Source organism: Aptenodytes forsteri, unplaced genomic scaffold (assembly GCF_000699145.1).
Source record: "Aptenodytes forsteri isolate BGI_AS27 unplaced genomic scaffold, ASM69914v1 Scaffold10, whole genome shotgun sequence".
Taxonomy (NCBI): domain Eukaryota; kingdom Metazoa; phylum Chordata; class Aves; order Sphenisciformes; family Spheniscidae; genus Aptenodytes; species Aptenodytes forsteri.
In genome coordinates, this window is record NW_008794117.1 from 1,382,069 (window position 1) to 1,399,814 (window position 17,746).

Below are 17,746 nucleotides of genomic sequence, written 5' to 3' on the forward strand. Positions count from 1 at the left end.
TCATGTACTTGCAGATGATGCTGTTTTTAAAAAACTCTGTGAGTTAAGGATTTGTATTGGCTATAATGAAGTTGTAGTGGAAGTAGGAAGAATGTTATATTTCTGTAGCCTTTACTTTTTTTTTTTTTTTTTTTAATTCAAGCATTAAGAAACCTAATTGCATGGCTGGTGAACTCGTTACTACAGATTTTAACAGTTACGAGGATAACCGTATCCATAATACTTAAGGCTTTGGTTTTAAGCTCCTCTACAGAACCTTTCCTTCCATTTTCTTGCACTCTTGATACGATCAATGTAGCCATGATAGGGGAACCACTTGTCCATTGCATGGATTCTGACAAATGTGGAAATGGTTAAAGCTCCTGTGGGTTCAGAGTTGGACCTGTGAAGCAGTACCGGCACCCTTTCATTTAACAGCATCTTTTGGATTAGTATGAGAGAATTCTATTGTGTGCATTTTATAAAAGTGCCATATGACTTAAGATTTAACACATTCTGCTTCTTTTAATTATCACAGTGTTCATGGAAAATGTGCTGTAAGACTAGAAACTTATATGGTTAATTAAAAAAAGGCAGATTTTTAATATGAGCTCAGTCAGTGGAAGACATCAACAAAGACTTTTTTGTTGGCTGTCAAGTGAGAAAAACAGAAAAGACTTAAATTCTTTCTCTAATATTTCCTTCCAGGCTGACTCATCAGTAGAAATTGGGAAGAGCTGCAGAAGAGAAGCCAAACAGACAAGCTGATAACTCAAAGAAATACTCTTTTGAGTTGGGGGTTCAGAGTGGAGCCATCATGAGCGATGTTACCATTGTGAAGGAAGGCTGGGTTCAGAAGAGGGGTAAGTTCTGCCTTTTAATGGAGAGTTCTTCTGATGTATGGTACACTGTGCGCAGTGGCATTACATGCTTACACATATGAGCGTTCTTGATTTATCTTCTGGTCTGCAGCGAGCTAATCTGACCATATGGAATTAATGGCCATTAAGGCCTTGGTCTTGTTAATACTTAACCCTCAGCACTGCCCCTGTTTATAGGGGTAACTGACAGTGAAGAGGAAGTTGGACTCAGTAATTCCCACTTAATCTTGCTGTTGTGGCTGCTGTCACCCATGTATCAGACTAAGTAGGCTCTTGTGGCAGCTGGAAGAGGTAGTAATAGAGGTGCACAGTAGAAGGTTGCCTGGAAGCTGTTGCGGATGTGATACTTTGTGTGAAACTTCCTAGATGCCAAAACCATTCACTGCGGCTCAGCTTGAATTACAAATGCAAGTAGTCCCCATAAAATCAACATAATACTTGCATAAAGCTCAGCATACACCTAATTACTTTGCAGACCTGGAAGCCATATGAGTAAAGAATATGTTCCTAATTATAAGCCAGTCTAAAGTATGTTACATTTGAATTCCTGTAAATTCTTGAGATGTCACTTTATAATGTATCACCATGTGATTTACAAATTTGGGAAGGTTGCTGTATGTTAACCTTTGAATGGGAAACCTCTAGAAATATCTGGCATTTGTATCATGTAATGAACGTCGGATGAAATCTTCCATGCTTCATGCTGCTGTGCTTTGGGTTGTGGTTCCGCACATGTTTATTTCCAAAAGAACATCATCTCTCTTGCAGAGAGGTGATCTGGATTATAGGGTGATTTATGCCATGAGCTTCCATGATTCTAGCCCAGAAAGATTTAGACTGGAATAGTGGGAACAAAATTACCCTTTAATTTACAAAGAAATGCTTTGTTTCAATAGCAGTGTGTGAAGACAAAGATCATTATTAGCTTTGTTATTGCAGATTGACTTTAAATGTCAAAGAAGCCAAGAGAATGAGAGAAAAAGTTTATTATTCTGTTGTTATTCCTGCATAAATTATATTTCAGGATGCATTATGGGTATTGTAGATGAAAATGGGCTAAACTATGTGAAGCTTAGGGCCTGCTTCCTATTTTGGAATATATACTTATATTCATGTAAAATCAAATTTTACATGACAGGAACTATTTAAAATTTTAAATTATTTTTCCTTCCCATCTTGTTGTTGTTTACTCAGTTTGGGTATCTGATTTCCTTTTTTCATTATTTCATATAAGTTTCTTTCAAATGTATTAGAAAATGATTAGGATGATCCAAATAATTTTCTTTTACATGACATCAGCTCCTTCATGTAATATCACTCATTATTAATCACTGGCGTCCAGAAAAAGATAATGTACAATAAAACTCAATGTCTTACTGAATATTTGAAATTCTGAAATGTAAAATAAAGGTTTTCCTCCTCATGTTGTTTTACTATTAATTGAAGAAAAGCCTACTGAGTTGACATTTTGGTGTCAGTTTTGTTAGTAATTATTTTCTTTTCTAAGTAAAGACATTTCATGACAAGCATTTTTCCTTATTTTAATTAACTTTGAGTGAATGTATGGTTGTGTTTTTCCTTCTTGCTGTAGGTAACTGTGTAGGTTTAATTGGGATTTTTTTTGGATTTTTTTTTTTTTTTTAAATTCGATCTAATATTGTCCTTAATTTTCTGTGTCTGACTTATTCTGGTTGTTGGTGGATTAAAGCATTTGTTTTGTTTGTTTCTGAAAACAAAGGAAAAGTGCAGTGGTGTTTTCCAGTGTCAAGAATTTGTAAGCGTTTAATTCAGTGGCTATACATTTCATGTAATTACAACTTCTACCCTGACCTTGCTCCGGAGCAAGAGAATCGAAGTTGTTAAGTGTTTTTTTTTATTGTTGCCAAGAAAAAGTATCCAACCTTAATCTAAATTTTGAAAGTTGGAATATGCTCAGTAGACACTTATTATTTTGGCAGCTAAATATTCTCTCTCTGTACCAAGAAGCATTGTGGGATTGGGTAAAGCTGCCCTGCTTCCACAAGCTATCGTGCTGTTCCAGTTTTAAAGTGAATTCTCTGATCATCCCCACTTGACACTCATTGGCTCAGTTCACAGGGTGGTTTTGTAGGTACAAACCAGGTTCCTCCTGGAGGAAGCTGAGCGTGGGATCTCTTCTCCAGGCAGACACCGAGTGAACTCCAGCCCCAGCGATCGGTCCTTCCGACAGCCCTGAACCACGTGTGTAGTGCAACATTGAATCTGAGGCTCCAGACTGAATTTAACTTGAAATAAAACTCGTAAACCCTATGTGCTGGAAATGTAGGGGCCTGGGCACCAGCTGCTTCAGTTGACTGATCTGCTTCTCTTATGCCAAATTACTGGGTCATGAGGATATAGCCTAGGACCTTTTAAAATTGTTCCCTTCAGCAGTCAGGAAGGTTTGTGATACAAGAAAAAGAACAAAACAATCTCTCTCTGCGATTCACAGCCCAGTCAAGGAGTATGAGGATGACTTGAAAGTACTGGGATAAAGAACGAGCTGGCTAGTGAGATAGGCCGTTACAAAGGCAGATTAGGTGAACTGAATGTAGGAATGAGAGGGGAGGACTAAAAATGGAGCCGGGGATCTCTCTCTGAGTTGAGACTCTGACAGAGAGAGGCTGGGGGAGACAGGGTCTGTTAGGGCACAGTGTTACAATTCTTAATGGCTGTGAAATGCACTGAGAAAATGTTTGCTTTATTATCCTTAGTGCTGTATCCATGTCAATAATAGAGGGCTGAGGGCTATATGTTTGTAAGCTTTTAACCCTGCTGTTGAGCACTGAAGAGTTGATGTGATGCTACGCAATTGGCTTCAAGGCTCTGTTTTTCTGTGTGTGGTTAAATGATGAATCCATTAAAGTATTACTATTTTAAAATCAGACAGCACTCAAAGTTAAGAAATGCCAGAATTAAGTTTATTTAATTGAGGATGATCATACTGAGGCTTTGAGTAGTCCTTAGGAGAAGAAGTTTCAGTGTGGTGAGAGTAGATGATACCGAGGAAGAGTAAGCTGTTTTATGTGAATGGTCAAACGGGCAGAGATGACAGGCTGGAGGTGAGAACTTTGGACAATAGAAGACACAAAACCCAAGAAGAAGCAAAGCCTGAGAAGCAGTCAGGTCCCATCTCACAGGTGAAAGGAGACCCTGAAGCCCAGTGGCTGGGCCTGCCTGAGCAAGTAATGCAGTCCAGTGAGAGCGGATTCAGAGAATGAAATAATTGGTGATGAGGACCTGATATCTATCTACACTCAGTGCATTTGCAAAGTGAAGCGGGTGTTACTTTGGACAGGATCCTGTCTGCTCCTGTGCCCCTTTGGCAGTGGTAGTGCTCCTGGAGTGCATCTTGTGGTTTTTAGTTTCATCTGAAAGGAACCAGGTTTGTGCACTCAAGGACTGCTTCATGCAGCAAAGGAAAGTGCATTAACTAAGGTGATAGGAAGATTTGTTGCAAAAGTGCTCTCCTTATCTGAACTAAAGTACTAATGCAGATGTACCCTGTGAGACATCAGAACTTGTACAAGTGGAGAGCCAGCAGAGCAGTCTTCTTAGAGCGGAGTCTCTGCTCAGGCAAGAGGAGTGGGAATGTATTTTGTACGGATGGTCATATGGTTGTCTGTGACTTACTGTCTCAGATCTAGTGATAAGAACCAAGCATCTCATGGCCTTGTGTCCCTGTGCTGCTGCAAAGATACTCTTGCAATTCACTGGCTTGGTGTGTTTTGTTTCAGAGGGGATAATAATTTTTCTTTCTTCTTTCTGTTCTCTAGTTATTCCTGTAGCCAGATTAGGAGAGAGATGTGTTGTCTTCCTTTATGAGTTTCCTTTTTAGATGACACCAGCGTTTTTCCTTCTAATGCATACAGGTGAAAGGGAAGTGATCTTGACTAAAAATCTGAAATATGGTGAATCGAACCTTGCTGCTGATACGCTGAAGTTAAAACACGTATTTGACATTTATGCAGTTAGTATAAGGACTCTGCAGTAATTGCTGAAATGACTTTTACATTTTGGATTTGCTTATAAGCACAATGTTTTGCAGAGTGTTTTTTAAAAATTATTGTAAGAGTATTTTAAATTTTACTTAATGTGGTTTTACTCTATTTACTAAATTAAATTTAATGTTTTAGAGGGGGGGAATATGTTTTTAATTTATCAGTTTGGAAACACAAACAAACAGTTTGGTTTTTTAAATGGATGAACTTTGCTTGTATGATTAGAGCTGTATCATTACAAAAGTTGGTTTTATGCATATAATTCCGGTGGTATTTTTTTCTTTAAAGCTAAAGTTTCCTGAGTTGTAGAGGTTGACCTTGTCTGTAGTCTATAATAGTCACAACAATTAGATTTAAGAATCATTAATAACTATGCTTAATTGCAACCTAATTTCTTTATATATAACCTGTGCACAAGATTTCAATTAGTTTAAACATATGAAAAGGTGTAAGAGTCTTTGTTACCATGTTATTAAAAGATCATTTGGGACAAAGGAAAAATTGACACAGATGCTAACTTTTTAAAGGACCCAGTTTTAAATTTAACATGTCAACTAACTTTTTCTTTAATTGAAAGAGTTTGTTTTTTTTTTTTAATCTGGGGAGCATATACCTAATGTGTGTTGCATAACAAGATGGCTAAACATTATTTAAAGACAAAGCAAAATGTTGTCAATTCTGTTGTCATACTTCAATTACCATACCTCTGTTTGGGCTTCTGCGTTGAAGTGTGTTACGTTAGATAATGCTGTTTGTCATGGCAATCTTTACATGGCTTACATGATACATTTTTACCCAAATTGTATTGACTAGATAATGTATCTGACTTGCTTATGGGGGTGACTTTAATATAATATCACAACTTTTGATGTCCTCATTTTATCTCACAACGCTCACCTGAAGTACAGAAGTATTAGTATACCAATTCTATAGGGAGGGAACTGAAGTATAAAATTGCTGTGGCTTAACCATGGTAACTTAAGAAGTTTGATGTAATGAGATGGTGGTGGTAAACAGATGTCATGAAGCTTTCCTGTAATGAGATTGTCCTGTAAACAGTGTATCACTAAAATACTGTAATACTGTTTTTAACTCTTTTTTTTTTTTTTTTTTAAAAATCTTTCATAACTTCTTATTATCCAGAATTGAATTACCTGAAGTAGTGTTAGTATTTCTAAACTCATAAAGTTTATAGAATAAGATGTGTTTGATTTACTGTGATGAGATTCACTCAACTGCTGGTCTGTTTTCATTTTTGCAATTCAGGATATGATGCAGGTATCATGGGATTTTAAGAAATAACCGTGTGGAAAATATTTATTGTTGTTATATCTACTATCAGGAAGAATAAATAGCGTAGTGGAATAAATCTATTGTTCCAAATAGGAATACAGTTGTTGTTTAAAGTACAAATTATTTACAGTCTTAGGGTAACATGTCTTTCCCTCCCCTCCTCCTCCCCCAAATCCAGAAAAAGAACTAAGTAATTTAATTTAATGGACATTGGGTTTTACAGTTGAACCAAGACCAAACATGTTAATTTTGGAAATACACACTGGAGACTGAGTTCACGTGGTATGTTTGGGGTTGGTTTTTTTTTTGGGTGGGGGCAGGAATGCCTTGATTGAAAAATTAATCTCAGAAATTGTGGTACTAATTGAGTGTTATTCACAACCTGTCAGAAATGTCGTTTGCAGATTGTCTGAATTATTTGAGTAGTTTAACACACCTCTAACAAAGGCAAATTTAAATAGACTATCTTGAACATCTGCTACACAAAGTAGAAGAAGTTTAAACTATTTCTTTCTAATTGTCTTAGCGAATAGTTGTTTAAGGTAAAGTCTTCATTGATGAACCACTTGCAACTAAATAAGCCTTTCTTATTATAATCTTTCTACTCTAATTCTATCTAATTAATAGAAAATGTGAATTACTGTAAAGTTCCAATAAAATATATGAATGTAAAAGAGGCAGCTCCATGAGGACCAAAGAGAGAGAAAATGACAGCGCAAGCCCTCTTACATAAATGTTTATACATCTGTATATCTAAACTAGATTTTTTTAAGGTTCTCAAATAGTTAGAGATTTCTGATTCATGTACTCAGTGTAGAAATGGATTTAGGTAAATCTGTAAAGTCGCTTGCAGTCAGGGAAACCTCGCACACTTTCCCATTCGCTTTGTACTTGAGTACCAAGCTCTTCTTTCTGCAATAATTATAACCTTTTTAACCTTGCTTGTCCCTGAAGGAAGGTCAGAACCATGTGAAAATCTTAAACTTGATGTAACTAGGATGAGTGTGGGGTGTTCTCTTTGCTAATAACCGTTCATTCCAGGTACTTTTTAGGTAATAAATAGGTGAGTATTATTTTTGCAGCTCTCCACCTTGGATTATTACCAGTTTCTGTAGGTAAAGGCAGTTTGCCATAGTAATTGAAGCCTGAAATCCAAGGTATTTTAAACAGTCTCAAGATTTTTCTCTGCAATATCCTTTCTGAATGCCAGTTTAGATAATTGTGCATGGTTGATTATCCAGGTACTTTTTAGGTAATAAATAGGTGAGTATTATTTTTGCAGCTCTCCACCTTGGATTATTACCAGTTTCTGTAGGTAAAGGCAGTTTGCCATAGTAATTGAAGCCTGAAATCCAAGGTATTTTAAACAGTCTCAAGATTTTTCTCTGCAATATCCTTTCTGAATGCCAGTTTAGATAATTGTGCATGGTTGATTAATTTTTTAAATTTTTTTTTTAAATTGTTTTTGTTTCAATGTAGCTGTAATACAGCCTGTTCCCAGTTTTTAAATGGTTGTATAGTTTTGATTCTGATTGGTAAAAATGACACTTTTCTACGTGGAGCTGTATTGTAGGTGGTAGTGGCTAAAATTCTGCGCATGTTCTTTGATTAAATATATTAGTTCCTACCACTAACACGTCAGCTGGAAGATGCAGTAATACAGTCAAAGGGAGGAAGATGTTATCCTGTGTTTGTATTAATAGGGTATTATTAATGTGGAATGTTCATGGGGGTATCAACATGTTTGACCTTGGTGTTACTGATTTTTCAGATTTTTGAAAAGAAGTTGAACAAATTCAATACCTAAACAGAATCCCTGTTTATTACCGTCCTTTCAGTGGCTTGTAAGGCATGTTTCTGGTGCTTATCACGTCGGGCTTTGGGCTTTCACATGTCCTGAGTTTTATGGTAGCAAAGTGCTTTTACTATTCCTGACAACAACAAGTTGCTTGTTATACAGGAAAACACCTAGGCAATTGGGTTTTTTTGAGTATTCTGGACACGCTGGTATTACATATTCTTGTATGCCCGTTCCATTTCCTATGTAATGAATGCTGCCTTATTGCTCATGTTCTGAAGGTTTTCTCCATTCATACTGGTTTCTCTTACTCATACCAGTTTCTTACCCATGAGGGCAATACTTCTAAAGAAGCAAGGTTAACATTCTCTGTTGCAGGGATTAGGGAAGCAAGATGTTAACAATTCATTGTCCTTTTCCTGCTCACAACCCTTTTGGCCTGGCAGTACTGCATGACCAGCAGATGTCAAAAATATGCTGTTGGGGAAGACTTTGAGGAACTGTTTCCCAAACACATGTTTTCTATTTAATAAAACTCCTACTTTTTATTTTTACTTAAAGCTTAAATAGTCCCACCGTGTAATACCTTTGGCATACTGTAATCTGCTGATTAAACTTAAATTCATTTGTGTTTATGTCACTTTCACATTGAAGATGTTGTTATTGTAAGGATAACTTGCTTGCAATACTAGGGCTTTTGATCTCTCATTTAAAAAATCATCTTCCCTCAATATACCTACATGCCAGTCCAGCAAATCTCCCAAGTCTTTGCGCTTTCTTTTATTTCAAAGGCAATCCGTGTACCTGTTTTTCTCGCCTCAGCTAGGTCAATCAGCTTATGCCTCTATGGGACCCGCTTCTTTAATACTACCCCTGCTGTAATCGTCGAAAACATTAATAAGGTCAACAGCTGTGACTTGAAACTAGGTCCTGAAGGAGTTTTAGGACTGGACTGAGAAGTCAAAGTTTTGGGACGTGAGTATCAAAGAGGCAACGGAGACTGCAAATTGAGATATCGAAAAATAAGCTTTGGGAAGAGATGAGGCTAGTGATGATTTAGGGAATGAATAGAAGGTGGAGGACAAGGGAAGAACATTTTGTAACCATTTGAGTGCTGTCTTGGTTGCCTTCTGTTTTCTTGGAGGAACTGTTGACCCTTCATGAGCATCTCTACAATCTGTTGACAAAATGAGAGTTGTTTTTCCCACCAAAACATTGAAAGAAGATGGTGGTAGTGCCTGGGATTTATTCAACCTCCAACTTATTGAGAACAGTGTGATCTTTCCTAAATTGCAGGCAAAACAATGTTGCTCAGTTCCTTGACTTGCACTGAGAGGGTTTCCTGGGTCTCAGGGTAGGTCTCCATTAGCACATAATATAGCACGATAGGAGTGAATCTGTCGAGAGGTGCTTAGATTTTGGTGTCCATACTATCTATGCATGTTTCCAGAGCTTTGCTTTGGACTCACTGTCATGTCTGTTCCTATGGACTGAGAGCCTCTTGGCAGTGGGAATGTATGAGGTGTGGTCACAGTGTAAGCCAAAGCTTGTAATAGTTCATAAGTGGGAGATTTGCTTCAGATGTATACTCCTTGTCTGCAATGTAGATGTACCTCCAGTCTCATTTTTTCCAGTCCTCCTCAGTACCATCTCTGACTATGTCCCAGCTAGTCTGTGTGATTATTGATTACTTCCCTTGCAAATCAGGGCAGTGTTAGCTTACTTTTTATAAATCTAAGTACATGTTGTGGTTTAACCCGGCAGGCAGCTAAACACCACACAGCCGTTAGATAGAGACTTAATAGGACAGAAAAGGAACGGAAAATAATAATAATAATAATGATGATGATAAAAGAATATACGAAACAAGCGATGCACAATGCAGTTGCTCACCACCCGTTGACTGATGCCCAGCCAGTTCCGCAGCAGTGGCCCCCCCGGCCAGCTTTTCCCCTAGTTTATACACTGAGCATGACATCTGCATGGTATGGAATATCCCCTTGGCCAGTTTGGGTCAGCTGTCCTGGCTGTGCCCCCTCCCAGCTCCTTGTGCACCTCCAGCCTCCTCTCTGGCAGGGCAGTATAAGAAGCTGAAAAGTCTATGACTTAGTGTAAACATTTCTCAGCAACAACTAACACATGGGTGTGTCATCAATGTTATTCTCATCCTAAATCCAAAACACAGCACTGTACCAGCTACTAGGAAGAAAATGATCTCTATCCCAGCTGAAACCAGGACGGTACATTTCTTTGTAATCAGATTATTGCAACTGACATCTTGTTTACCGTAAATTCTGAATTTATAGTTTGCTTTCTTAAAACTGATAGGAAGATAGGAAATGAATGTGTTAGATGCCAGCACACTGATAAGAAAACACGTTCCCTTTTTCAGGATAGATTCAGAAGTTCACTTTCAGAATGTTGGCTGCCTTGCCTTTGGGGGTAGTCTTCCTAAAAATATTTAATTACAATATGGTAGCATATTAACTGTGTAAAATTAGAAAGTTCCCATTTTCATTAGTTGTTGTTACCGTTTTTACATTGAAATTCCAAACTGCGTAATCCTCAGTTATTCACATTTGAACATTTACTGGGGATAGCTTCCTGCTGGTCTTTTATCAACATTGTCATGCTAAGAAAGTAACTGAAACCAGAATAGTGTTCACAGATAGCTGCTAACTAGGCCTAGATAATGAGAACCACACCACCAGAGAGAGATCCAATTGCTACTTTATACAAGTGCTCTGTGCTTTTGGTTGCGATAAACTCACGGACAACTATGTTCGTAATGAAGAAAGACGTGTAAGATGGTAACTTATGTAAAGAATTGGGCCAACAGTATCTTAAATTCGGCACTCAGTATTGTGGATTTTACCTGAGTTTGTCCAAGTCACAGCTTCCCTCAGATAAAATGGAAATAGTATTGCTACTTCACCTCAGAGGCTTCCTGAATGCGAGTTTGTTCATCCTTGTGAAAGTTCTGAGTGCCTTATGTTTCAATATTTATGCTTTTTAAAATATAATTGTTTATACAGGAAGTAGAATGAGTCTAATAGTAGTTGAAGTTCAGCCTGACGGAGAAGCAGTGGATTTTTTGGGTTTTGTTTATCCTCCTGACATGTTGCAGAGGAAGAGGTGAAATCTGTTAGGGCGTACAAAGGGAGGAGTTGTTAATAAGATGCAAAAACCCAGTTGTCCTTTATCAATACTTAAGGTTAGTTTTTTTTGCTGGATGTCTTCCAGAGAGACTGGAGGAAACCCCTGAACAGCGATCACTGGGAGAGTAATCCATAGGAACATGACAACATCTCTACCTATACTTACACTCTTTTGACCTGATGAAACTGTGCAGATGGATTAGTGGCATAACTTTTACACATGAGAAAATACTTACAAAATAGTGTGCTTTCATACAGCATTGATTGCTTTACTTTAAAGCTAGTATTCACTCACTTTCTTTTGAACTGTGCTGGCTTTTATAACACCATGCCAGTGTATGTATGCTAATAGATTGGAAACTTTTCTGAACAAGTTTATTCTTATCTTGAGAAACAGCAGCAACTACTGTATTTTAATTAGGAGCTTGTGAACTTGCCCCCGATAGATGCAGTTCCATGTTTACTTGAAATTTGTGTTAAGTGGAAGCTGTTGCTGAAATGGGGGAAGTGTCACGTCCTCTTCTTGCTCGGTTGTGTTGGCACTTGTGCTCATAATGGTGACATGGTGAATCATACCAGGAAATTTATCTGGCTGAAAATGAATCTTATTTTTATTTTCCTAGCTAACTTGCAGATGGATCATTTCCCTGACCTGACTCGCCATGTAGCTGCACAAACAGTTGTGCTGGCACACACGGGAATGCGCGAGCAGCAGCGCGGAGGGGCAGGACAGCTCCCTCCTAGTGGCAGCCCCCGCCTTTGCAAGAGTTAATCGGTTCTAGAACTCCACCTAAAACTTAGGTTATCACTACGACTAGACTGCAGCACTGGTTTGTATTTCAAGATGGTTTTCATTGAAGTTCATCTTTAGAAAAGGGCATTGATTTACTCTCTGTGCTAGTCCTAAACATGATTGAATTAAAAAATGCCACCAGGAGGTTAGCTAGTTCCTATTCCTGTGTGTTTATAGTTTTTAAACAAACAGTAATTTTTAACAGAATAGTGACTTGGCTAATGTCTGAAACATGGAGTGGTTCCTTAATTCAAATGATACAATAGCTTTGTAATTCTCTTGGGTTTAGAGTTTGAAAGCTGTTTAAAAAGAGTATTTAACCAAAAAAACACCCAAAGCTTATGATAGATGCATATCCTTCTGAGGCTAGTGAGTTGTTGGCTTCTGGATATTACTCAACATTAAAATTACAGTTCTCAGAGTTCAGAATATACATACTGTGTTGGTGGACAATCAGTGAAACTTCAGATAATGTTAATTTTTAAGCTGCTTGAGTTTTCCGTAGAGTTTCTGCTACATTTGGTAGAATTCCTGTAAAAGTAGATTTTGGCTGAAATTCGTTCTTTGCAAGCCTACTTCTGGGTTTGTTTGGTTATATACCAAAATTTGGAGAAGAATCAAGCTCTTTATGATTTCAACTTGCACAATGAATATTTGAGATGAATTTTTGTTACAAACATTTGTATTTGGGATCCCTTTGGATGGTTTTCAATCATAGCCAAGATCTTACACATTTAATTTACACCATGTGCATAGGATTTTATGTGGAACTGCTGTTGGCACAAACAGGCTTATGTAGAGCTGATGAAATTTTCCCTCACTTGATCCAACCATCCTTGCTCCAAAGGAGACAGGGAATTGCTGTTATGTGCAGCAGTGTGGGCAACCATGCTGACGCTAGACCAAATAGATAAGTTTCATGGCGAATGAGTGTTGTATTCTCCAGGCACATACAAACACTTTGTAGTTTCCCATTTGCCACAACCATAATGCTAGCTCTCTTTTCTAATAAAAACAAAAACAAACCCAAGCCAAACAAACCCAGCTTTTTTTTAGGGATCCTTTCTAACACTTTGTGTTCCCCTGCACCATCTCCAAGAGGATAGCTGTAGATATTATTTAGTCTACAAAGAGAGAGTTAGGGAAACAGTTATGGTCATAATGCATTATTTGTGGTATATAATAGCAGTGTAATACATACTTATGTATAAGTCTAAGCGAGGTATTTTTTTTCTGCCAGCCTCCTGAGTATCGGTGTAGTCATTAATAGATAATACCACAAATGTTGAGTGTATTGGTAGTGAGGGTTTAAATAATCTGCTGTAGATAGGCAAATAATAATAAATATTGCCTTCGATAATAAAAGCTTGACCCACTCAAACAAGGTCACATTCTAAAAAATTCTAGTATTAATAGGTATTTTGAGTGTTTTTGAGGAACGTACTTCAATAATTAAACTTATTCTTACATAACATAAAATCTGAATTTGTGTTGGTTTCTTGTAATGAATTTTTCTGAAAAAGAGGTAACAAGTTGCTACTCCAGAGCTGGGTAAAATAAGGGGGAGAAAAAGGCTCTTTTTATTGAGAGGCAACATGAGTGCAAAAGCGTCACTGTCTGGTCATCCATAGTGTGCCTGACCTTCCCTTACAAAAGGAAAATATCTTTATTATAAAGCGAGTTTTGCTGGATAGAAAGTCGCAGGTCTTCATATTCAGTGAAATCATTGTCACCGGTAAATTGCCTCACAACTGGCGTTTGTATTTTTGTAGTAAATACAATCCTGCATTAGAGCTTTAGCATATTAATAGCCTTTCCTTTCTTGCAATCCACTTTATTCCCTAAAAGCCATCCGTGGTTGGTAGACTGTTGATGTCAATATATTTGTAGCTGTAGTGTGGAGGAAAGTTTTATACTGATTAGACGCACAGTTTATAAAAAGGGTGGCTTACCACAGTCTCTGTCTTTTGCCAATCGGCATATTTAAAAATGCCCCAATTATCTTGTCGTCTTTGGAGTTTCATGAAAATCTGTTTGTATTTCTTCACTTAGAGTGTGCATATTTTATTTTTTAATATACAAACCGAGAAATGAATCCATTCATTAACATTTTAATCTTTCCTGAGAATAGATAAATACTAACAATTACTCTCTACCAAGAAATTCGATGCATCGTGATTTAACCAATGCTTGAAGAACACTCTTGTCTTCTTTGGAGTTCCATGAAAATCTGTTTGTATTTCTTCACTTAGAGTGTGCATATTTTATTTTTTAATATACAAACCGAGAAATGAATCCATTCATTAACATTTTAATCTTTCCTGAGAATAGATAAATACTAACAATTACTCTCTACCAAGAAATTCGATGCATCGTGATTTAACCAATGCTTGAAGAACACATTATTAAATGATACTTAGAACATACCATGTAGGAAGAGAATGGTGTTTAAAAAGGCACCATCTTAAATACAAATGCTTTTAGTGTACATAAAGCCTTACAGAGGCTTAAAATTGGAGATAGGGCTCAACAAAGCGTGTAAAGATGGCAGTTTCCTTAAGTCCTCATTGTGAGAAGAGAGGTGGATTTTTTTTTTTCAATTTTAACCGCACTGATGTGCCTTTTTAACTATGAAATGGTGTGAGCTGCTGTGGAGCCTGGGATACAGACCAGGTACTGAGAGCAGTAAAGATCAGGAGAACTCTCAGAGTCTGTTTTAAGGATAGTAAGGAAATAGCCTTTTATGCTCGCGCCATGCTGAAGAGCGCTTTCGTTCCTGAAAGAGAAACATGCAGTGATGATTTCAGCTTCTTCTGTAGTTAGAGATTCTGTTCCTGATTTGAAATGATAAAAATGGAAGAATTAGAATGCTTTACAGAAATTTTCCTTTTGGTTCATACTGTAACTGCTATTGGTTATTCCCGGTGTAAAAGTCCGTCATTAGTTTTGCTACACCTTTCCCTTGGCCACAGTTGTTCTCTGGTCTTGTTTGAAAGAGTTACTGGTAAATGCTACTATTTTTGCATGGTTCTACGCAGCTGGTGGGCCTGTTGACGGTAGAGAGTGATTGATAAAATGGGAAGGATACAAAGAATGGAGACGTTTAAAAGATGGGTTGGATAGGCTGGGAATGTGAGCAACTTTGGTATAGAAATGAAGTAACTATTGCTAGATACGGTAGCATCAAAGACGAAAAAAAACTAGAGAAAGTTTAACATGAGGATAGGGTTTTAGAAAAAGAAATACTGAAAGCTTACGTTGGAGAGACTGGTAATTTTTAATTACTTAAGAAATCATGAGAAGTTTCTGTAACAAATAAAAATTCCGTGGTATTTGCGGTAACTTCTGAGATGCTGCAACATGTTCGTGTCCTTCAGTGGTTAGAAGATGAAGTTAAATGAAAAGCATTTTCTTGTTTTTTGTTTGTTTATTTACAATGCTATTATGTAATTAAAAGGAAAAAAATCTAGACAAGTATAATTAATCCCTGGAAACTCCCAGCTCAAATACTACACTAGGAAGTAAAGGAATACAAGGAGGGAATAAATTTATGTATCTTGGTAGTAAGGTGCCTGTCATCTGGGGATTTCAGTAAGGAGCTAGCGTTACAAATTGGCAAGGCAACAGTTTCATTTACCAACTAAATAAGATACGGTCATAAAAATCCATGTTTTAAAGACCAGGGTGTGAAACTTCAACTCAGATATTTCTTTCCATCTCAACATATGGATGTGAAAGCTGGAAATCCAACAAAGGTACAGACATCTAAATGCCTTTGAAAGCAAATGCCTTAGAAAAATACTATGTATTAAATGGAATGAATTTATAACAGATGCCAAGATTCACTAGACAGCTCAAAAACCCCTTGGCTCTAAAGTTATCCAGAAAAGAAGATGGAATTATCATCTGGAACATATGTTAAGAATGAAGCCAGAGCATCTGTCATGGAAAGCATGCCACTGGGCAGCTGGAGGAACATGCACAAAGCACCAGCTGAAAGAGTCTCTCCATTGAACAATGCCTAAGGTAAAAAAAAATTGTGGGACATCTCACCGGATGCGCAAGGAGTAGCTCAGAGTAGACAAAAACTGCACAGGGCTTTTTGGCTTTTCATTTTTTTTTTTCCAGTGTGTGTAAACTGAAGGTTTTGGGTTGTTTTCTGTTAAGATTGCAGATAGTTAAGGGATGATTAAAAATTGAAGGTCAGAATTAAAAAGTACAGGTTAAGTACAATACTTAATTGTCATGTATTTTCATTTATTTTAGAATTTGTATATAATTTCTTTAGCCATGAAAAGAGAAAGAAGATTGTGTAATTAAATAAATCTTCAGATGCATTCCCATTATAATATATATTTATATAATAATTCCCATCTATAATAGAGCATTCAGGATTATTTGGATAAAAATCCAGAATTATTTTATCCAAGTAACCTACAGTTAACGACAGTACTATGGATTTCCTGTTCTCTGAACACTTGCTCTTACCTTTTTCTACTTTTTGTCACTTTGCAGGAGTTCTGGAGTTTCTGAACTAGCAGCTCTCTGCACTATACTGTCTTTTAACTTGCCCTAGTATTAGCCTAATGTGACAAAGGTTTGTGTTAGAAACACCTTAGCAGAATTTAAATTTCATAAAGACTTTTAGTTGAAATGTAAGCTTTCAAATCTGTTAGTCTGTCTCTTGATCTTGTGTTATGCAAAACATTTTATTAAAATACAACAATTGGAACTAAGTTTGTCCAAAGTATGTATTCAGTAATGTCTTAGACTTGGTAAATAGCATTGTTTTGTGTTCTTTTTTTCCCTTATGATTTTCCAGGCAAAAAAAAGTCGCCTTCACTCAGTAACATGGACACACTCCCAAGCAAGTGTGTGTGTGTGTGTGAGATACAGTGGTTTTTTTTTTAAATTTGGGTTGCTTGTGTTTTTTCCCCTCGTTGAATCATCTCACTGACACCCAACCTAACACGTGGGAACGCATGCTTCCTGTGAGAAGTTTGAACAACCCGTTCACCTTCTAGATGCATTTTATGAGTCTTAAGCAGTGAACCAAGACTGTTAGTTCCACTTAGCAGGGTAACAAGTTTAGGCACAGTGAATAGCTCCTCAAACATTTCCAAGGTGTACTGATAGCTGCAGCTTTTCTGTTTCTTCCACTTCCAGTATAAGTGTTACAGTGATTATTTCTTAATGCCTCATAAAGGTGAGAAAAGCTTGTAAATGCAATTCAGCTGCACTTAAAGGCTCAACATTCAGGAAACATAATTTGTTTTTACTTTCCTTTTAAAATATTTACAGATATTTTTATCCCCTTTACACATTTGGTGTTGATGGAACTCAGTTTAGATGCCTTCCTCCCATGCATTGGAGGTAAGCCATCTAGCTATTGTCTGTCCTTCAGAGCCTATGTGGTCACGATTTTCTACTTCGACAGATTCTGCTTCTGATTTATTGTGTAATTAGATCCAGTTAGGATTGTAGGTAAAACTTTGTTTAACAAATTTTATCAGAGTTGTCCATTCTGCCAAATGCAGAGCAGCCTTTGGTTATGTTAAACGGAAAAATAAACCTAGCACACCCCTGAATATCTTTTCTCCTTTCGTTTCCATGACAGTTTGCTCTTTTGAGTGCGTGGCAACTGAAATTTCTGTGTATTCAGTTTGTAATAAAGTACTTTCAGTAGTACTGAAGGCAGGCTTAAGTGTTACGTCTCTGGAAATAAAAGAACTGAAAAGACATTGTGTGGTGTACTATTTCAAATTGTATGTTGACTAGTGTTTTGAAATACAGTTGTCCTGTGCTCACTGCTAAAGATTTTTGCT

The 17,746-nt window shown here is 37.1% G+C and overlaps 1 protein-coding gene across 1 annotated transcript in view; it reads left to right on the top strand.

Annotated features, from left to right (window-relative positions):
- Positions 1–684: 684 nt before the first annotated feature.
- The window catches only part of AKT3 (AKT serine/threonine kinase 3), a 144,309-nt gene continuing 127,247 nt past the window's right edge, over positions 685–17,746 (top strand). Inside the window, exon 1 of the mRNA XM_009276060.1 lies at positions 685–842. Coding sequence (XP_009274335.1) covers positions 797–842 — 46 coding nt within the window. The 5' untranslated portion in view covers positions 685–796. The remainder of the gene's footprint in view (positions 843–17,746) is intronic.